The sequence below is a fragment of the Leptonychotes weddellii genome, chromosome 1 (assembly GCF_054177405.1).
Source record: "Leptonychotes weddellii isolate Sample4059 chromosome 1, ASM5417740v2, whole genome shotgun sequence".
NCBI lineage: Eukaryota > Metazoa > Chordata > Mammalia > Carnivora > Phocidae > Leptonychotes > Leptonychotes weddellii.
In genome coordinates this window covers 186,264,223-186,270,998 of record NC_138369.1, presented here as the reverse complement: position 1 = coordinate 186,270,998, position 6,776 = coordinate 186,264,223, and the positions used below count along the sequence as shown (strand labels likewise).

The window sequence follows — 6,776 nt, the reverse complement described above, 5'->3', positions numbered from 1 at the left end:
ATTTCATTTATATTTATCTCATATTTTCATATATAATGAAGAATTAGGAACACTATTTTCTGCCTTCCTTGCTATTGTGAGAGCCACCGACGCAGCTGAAAACCACAGGCAGCACACACCCAGAGTTACCGGCAGAGGCTAAGAACCATGGAAGGTACTGTGAAAATGCTCACGGCTCAAAGCAACTGAGCATTCCTAACATCAAGCATAGTTTTCTACAATTACTTTTACTACATTTCTCTTGCTTCCTAAATTTATCTTTTGAACAAAACTGGGTTTAAAAACTTGTATAAAACACACCACTCATACAACCAGAAATAAAATGTTAAAGTTAGCTCATTTCAATTACTTGTTCAATAAATCTTTTGGGGGGGGGAGGGGAAGAAAAAAAACCCTGATAGGATGATTAATAAGAAACCATTGAAATCAAGTAATAAAATTATAGAAGTTTACAGCTAGACTTAAGTTTAGAGAAATTTAGGTTTGGAGGGGGGGGTTATAGTCTAAGGTCCCAATCTTACATTCAAGGAACAGACAGAAGGGCCCATGTGACCTGACTCACCTCACACAACTACATCATGAGTCAAGACCTTGAGCCCATGTCTTAGGACTTACAGAACATGCCGTATCAGCACACAGTTTTAGTGTTTTACACTTCAGTTATAAGAAAAACCTCTTCTAATCTGCCTCATTAGGTTCAGAAATTTCTGGGGTTGGTAGAAATATCTGGCTGAATACTGTTACTTAAAAGACATTCTTTTTACATCATATGGATCTTTAAAAATATTTTATAACTTAAAATGGAAATACTAAAGGAATTATTTATTTAAAACCACCCACAAATGTTAGTTGTATCTAAAAACAGGTACTGCGCTAACTGAATTACCTACTACAATAATAAAACCACAAAGTAACTCTAAAGGACTGGAATTTTTTCTAGCCCTCCGTAGACACCGGTGTTATAGAACAGAAGAGCAGTGTGTCTAAGAAGAAAAGAACCTGGCCTGGACCTCCAAGTCTACTGCTTCAACACTTGGAGAAGTCACAGACGGGAGCTTAGTCTGTTCAGCTGTAAAATATTAAAAACAGGCGCCCTGCCTGAGAGGCTGCTTTTTGAACTGAGAAAATGAATCCAAACATACCGTTTCTTAAAAGTACAGGTGACTCTTGAACAATGCGGGAGTTAGGAACACCAGCCCCCCACCCCATGCAATTGAAAATCCATGCGTAACTTCTGACTCTCCAAAAACTTAGTTTCTAATAGCCTACTGCTGGCCAGAAGCCTTGCCAATAAACAGCTGATTAACACATACTTCGTTTATTATACACTCTATTCTTACAATAAAGTAAGCTAGAGAACGGAAACTATTACTAAGAAAATCATAAGGAAGAAAAATACATTTACATTACTGTATTTATCAAAAAAATCCACGTATAAGTGGGTTCGCTCAATTCAAACCTGTTGTTCAAGGGCCAACTGTACAATGCAAATGACTCGCTGTGCTATTACTACTTTTTGGATGTCCACAGAACTTTCTTCTGGTATACAAACACTTTCCAGCTTTGAACATTCGACCAACTGCTCCAATTCTCAAACATACACCTTCTCAATTTACTACATAAAGCAAATTCTTAAGTCTTGCCATAATTCAACTTACTATTAACTATGAATGTTATTCACACGCTACATACATTTTATAAATGCAAAGCCAGATCAACTACTGACAAAAATCTTAATACATACAAGGGATGCCCCCTAATCATAATGTTACTTTACTATAGCCAATTTCATTAAAACCACATACTATTGAATTAGAAATAAAGCACATTTCCTTCAAATAATCCAGCATAAGAAATACATTGAAATTTTCCAAGTTTTTGATCATCATTTGATATATTAAATGACTTAAAGAAAACAGTGGCAACCCCAACTCCTAAGTGCATGGAAAAAATCCTTGGTCAGCGTTCATCATACCCTCCATCCCAGTGCGGAAAGAAATTTTACCTCAACCATAGTTAGTAAAAAAAAAATTCTCCCAAATCAAAAATCAATGTAGTGATGAATGCAGTTAATTCAGGAAATATTATGAATGCACACCTACACACTTGCACATACGAATACATGTATGTATAAGCGAGAGATTTCTACACTTACTCTGTTAACTACCCATTAAAAAAAAAAAAAAAAACAGCTGAATCTCTAGTCTGAATATTAAAATGACCAGCAAGGTTAATTCGCATTACATTTTTTTCTTTTTCATTTTAAGAAGTTTCGTACTATAATAAATGTGCACTAAAGTAGTTTATAACAGCATAAAATCAGCTCTGTAAGTTTGTGATAATGGAATCTGACTTGTTTTCCTATAACTTTTTCTACTTACCCCCTTTTCATAAAAATAAGCTTCCAGTTTCTTCATTTGAACTAATATTCTTTAAAAATAACTTTTTCCCTCCCTATTACAGAATGAGAGAATGTGGTTATGGTTTATGAGTGTTTTTTAATTAAGTGGGATACACAGAAAAAAGAAAAAGCCAACACACTTTTTAATGCATACTTATCATCTCTCATCAATCCAGAATCTCATGTGGCATGTAAAACTGAAAACCATTAAACCATTTTTGTGTATTTACTGTTCTCCCATTTTAAGGAATAAACTACCACACCAACAAATAACTTCTGATATGTCATAAACTTACCTGGTTAGTTAGAGGTTGCTGAATCTGGTCAGAATAAGATAAGGCAGAAACCTGTTGGTCACTTATGTTTGGCTGGCGACGGTCACTGTACTGATGTGAATGGGGCATCTGTCCAGCCATCTGAAGGCCAGCAGCATGGAATGAAAATGACGGTGCAAGCCGAACAGATGAAGGTTTGCATGCTGAAGTCTCTCCTCCTACGAGAAGACAACAAGTGAAGTTGAAAGGATGTATTTATATCCTAATGTCTGCATCTTTTGACCTATATGATAGTTCCTTCCATAAGGACCTTAGGATGTTCGAACATATTAAAAACTTCTAAAACTACCAAGTGCAAACAAGAAACTACACTTGACACAACAGTTCTGTTAAACGGTATAAAATATAGTGATTTAAGTGAGTGTCTATAAATCTGAAGCAAGAGAAAATCTTAAGTAAATCTTTTTGTAAAGCAATAGGAATAACAACCCTTAATACTTATTTTCACTTATGAGATTTTCATCGAGAACTGTTAAGCTGCACAAGAATATCTGATTTCTTGAGAAAGGCCTCTCCGATGGATCAGCTCCTTTGAAACCAATTCAAAGGAACACTGCTGAGATGCTGCTTTGCACCTGCCAGGTGTATGCAATCAATATTCCAGCAACCCCCAAACCAAGTGAAAGATCTGTCTTAACGGTGCTCACCACTGACACCAGTAATTAAAAGTTGAGCATACAAACACACAGGCACAAATTCACAGGATGCTGGATTCCTCCAAACTCTTCGACACAGTCCTAAGAGCACCCAGACCTGGCAAGCTCACTGCAAGTGTGAATGGCCAATAATTATCCCACAAGTAGGCTGGGACCGCACTCATGATTTTCATCGTAGACATGGAAAATTAACACTTGGTCAAAAGTATTTGGTAGTTAATTAATAAAAGTTAATTCTTCCTTTAAAAAAAGAAAGAAAAGAAAAAAGAACTTTCTTCCTAAATTTAACCACACTTTTAATCACAGACTAAAGCCAAAATGTGAAGTGCCAAACCCTGGTCAACAAACTGAGGACCCAGAATTCCAGTGCTTGTCTTCCTGAATACACCAGCTAACTGCAACCATACAACAGACCATACTGTTCAGCACCAGGGTGCTCTTGCTAACGTACTGTTTCAGACATACAACAGCGCTGGCCCAACAGTGCAGAGCACGGATGTTCAGCCAGGCTGCTGCAGTCTGAAATTCCAGCTCCACGCTTACTGACTCCATGGCCTTGCACACCTAACTTCCTAAAAAATTACAGTAATATCCACCTCAAAAGCCTGTGGTGAAGGTTAAGTGCTTTCATATGTGTAAAATACTTAGAATAGCTCTGGCAATTAATAAATGGCCCAATATTGGCTGCAACTGCTGTATTGTGATGTAAAGAATAGAGAGAGTACCCACTTTTGTGGGGCTAACAACCTCTAATGGAATGTCACACAGACTCCCCAAACTGAAGAGAACAAAGCTCAATTCTCTCAAAATACAAGTTCCACTTCTATTTTCTACCACAGCAAATGACACCGTCTTCCACCCAGTCAATCAGAATCAAAGCTCCTGGAGTCAAGTGAGAGTTCTTTTCCTTCACAGACTAACCTCATGCAAATAGCCGCCCAATCTTGCTGGTTCTACCTCCCATAACATTCAAATACAGTCACTTCTCATCTCCAGTAACCCATGCCTCACTTAGAGGACTAAAACAGATTCCTAAAAGCTCTTTTTATCTTTACTCTGCCCATTTCTGTTTTCTTCAGTAAGATACTAGAGTGACTTTTCTAAAGTGCACATCTCAAGGCCTCCACCCCCACTGAAACGGGACTATAACCTGCCTTGGCACTGCCTTCAGACCTTAGCTTCTGTCTCCCTCCATTACAGCATGAGGTCCTTAACAGACCCACAGTACATGATCAATAAATATTTGCTGAATAAGTAAAATGACAGTGTTACTATCATCAAAGATGGGGCGATTTTCTAAACATTTCATTATTCATACTAAAAAAATACAGTCAATTTAATTACATAGAACAACGTTGTTCAGTTAAAAAAAAAAAAACTGGGGGGGGAGCACCTGTGTAGCTCTGTCGGTTAAATGTCTGCCTTCAGCTCAGGTCATGGTAACTGGGCTCTCTCCTCAGCGAGGAGGCTGCTTCTCCCTCTCACTCTCCCTCTGTGCTCTCTCTCAAATAAATAAATAAAATCTTTTTTAAAAAACTGGGAATTTATCATAAGGATATAATCGAGGACGCTCACAAAGACAGGGAAGAATGTTTTTCCTGGTATCGTCTACAACAGCAAAAAAAAAAAAAAAAAAAAAAAAAGGAAACCGAAATGTCAAGTAATGGAGGGAAAGGGAGGCTTCACATTTGCGTGTTAAAATCACAAAAACACTGGGAAGGAATATAAACATATATAAAAAAGATTGAGTTCTTTGATATATATATAGCTCTTATAAATAAACCGTAAAAACAGTAAGGCCCTAAATGACAAATTACTTAATCACTCTAGGTCTTAGTTTCCCTATCTATGCAGCAGAGTTATTATTATACTAACCCTATTCCCTTAGGTCTATTATGAAGTTTTTTAAAATAAGACACCACAAGTAAGCCATGAATAATGGATCCTAGTACTTGAATAAAATATTAGCTTCTATTATCAATGTCATTATTATAGACTATGTTTAAATTTACTTATAATATATAGAAATAAGTATAAAATCATTAGTATACAGCTTAAATAATTATCAATTGAACCTGTGACAAGGAAAAAAAGAAAAAAGGCCATCATGCCAGAAACCCCCCAACACCACTCCATGACCCTCTCAATCAATACCCAATTTCCTCTACCCCAAAGTTACTATCTTGACCTCCAAAACCAGATTAGTTATAACTCTACATAAATGGGTTTGTTCACTTCATGTTATGTTTATAAGTTGTGGTTTATTCATTATCATTACTTTTTGGTATCCCATCATGTGAACATGTGATGATTTACTTATCTCTTTGACTTCTGATTGACATTTGGATTATTCCTAGTTTAGAGCTATTATAAATAATGCCACTAGGAAGAGTCTTGTTAAGTGTCTTTTGGAATATATAGAGATGCTGTTCTGCTGTTTTTCCCCTAGCAGTATATGAAAAATCCCCTCTGTTTCATTCCTTCACTAACACTTAGAATCATTATTCTTTCTAATTTTCAACCATTACTGGAGGTGTGTAGTGGTACTCCACTAAGAGCTGAACTTATATTTTCCCAGTGACTATGATCATCTTTTGATTTATTTATGGCCAGTTAAATACACACTTCTGTGAAATGCCCATTCAGGTTGCTTTTCCATTTTTCTATCAAGAAAGTTTTTTTCTTATACATTTCTAAAACTTAAAACATTTTATTTGTAACATATTTTGGGTATGAGCCCTTTATTGGCTATAGTGGTTTGCATTGTCACCCTCTTAATGGTGTTTTTTAACCAGCACAATCTCTTAATTTTATCACCTTTTGTTTTAGAATTAGTATTTTTGGTGTCCATTTAAGAAATGTTCCCTTATACCAAAGTTATCAAGAAATTCTACATTACCTTCTAGAAGTTCAGTTTCACCATTCACATCCAGATGGACAATGCTCTTGGATTGGATTTCTGTGCATGTGTGCCAAAGGAATCAAGTTCCATTCCCCCGCCACAACCCCAAATGGACATTTGATTGACTCAGGACCAATGATTAAAAAGATGAACTTTCCCTGCTGCTCCGCAATGCCATCTTTATCATAAATGACATGCCCGGGGCGCCTGGGTGGTTCAGTCATTAAGCGTCTGCCTTCGGCTCAGGTCATAATCCCAGGGTCCTGGGATCGAGCCCCACGTTGGGCTCCCTGTTCAGCAGGAAGCCTGCTTCTCCCTCTCCCACTCCCCCTGCTTGTGTTCCCTCTCTCATTGTCTCTCTCTCTCTCAAATAAATAAAATCTTTTAAAAAAATAAATAAATAAACGACATGCCCATATGTGTTTAGATCTGGTTTTAGATTCTCTATTCTGTTCTACTGGACACAGACCTACCTAGATTTA

At 36.9% G+C, this 6,776-nt stretch overlaps 1 protein-coding gene across 6 annotated transcripts in view; it reads right to left on the bottom strand.

Annotated features, from left to right (window-relative positions):
- The window catches only part of DYRK1A (dual specificity tyrosine phosphorylation regulated kinase 1A), a 150,460-nt gene that overhangs the window by 37,420 nt on the left and 106,264 nt on the right, over nucleotides 1–6,776 (bottom strand). For all 6 annotated transcript variants that reach the window (XM_081799867.1, XM_081799890.1, XM_081799878.1 and 3 more), the window contains one exon: nucleotides 2,698–2,894. In XM_081799867.1, the coding sequence (XP_081655993.1) occupies nucleotides 2,698–2,894 (197 nt within the window). The remainder of the gene's footprint in view (nucleotides 1–2,697; nucleotides 2,895–6,776) is intronic.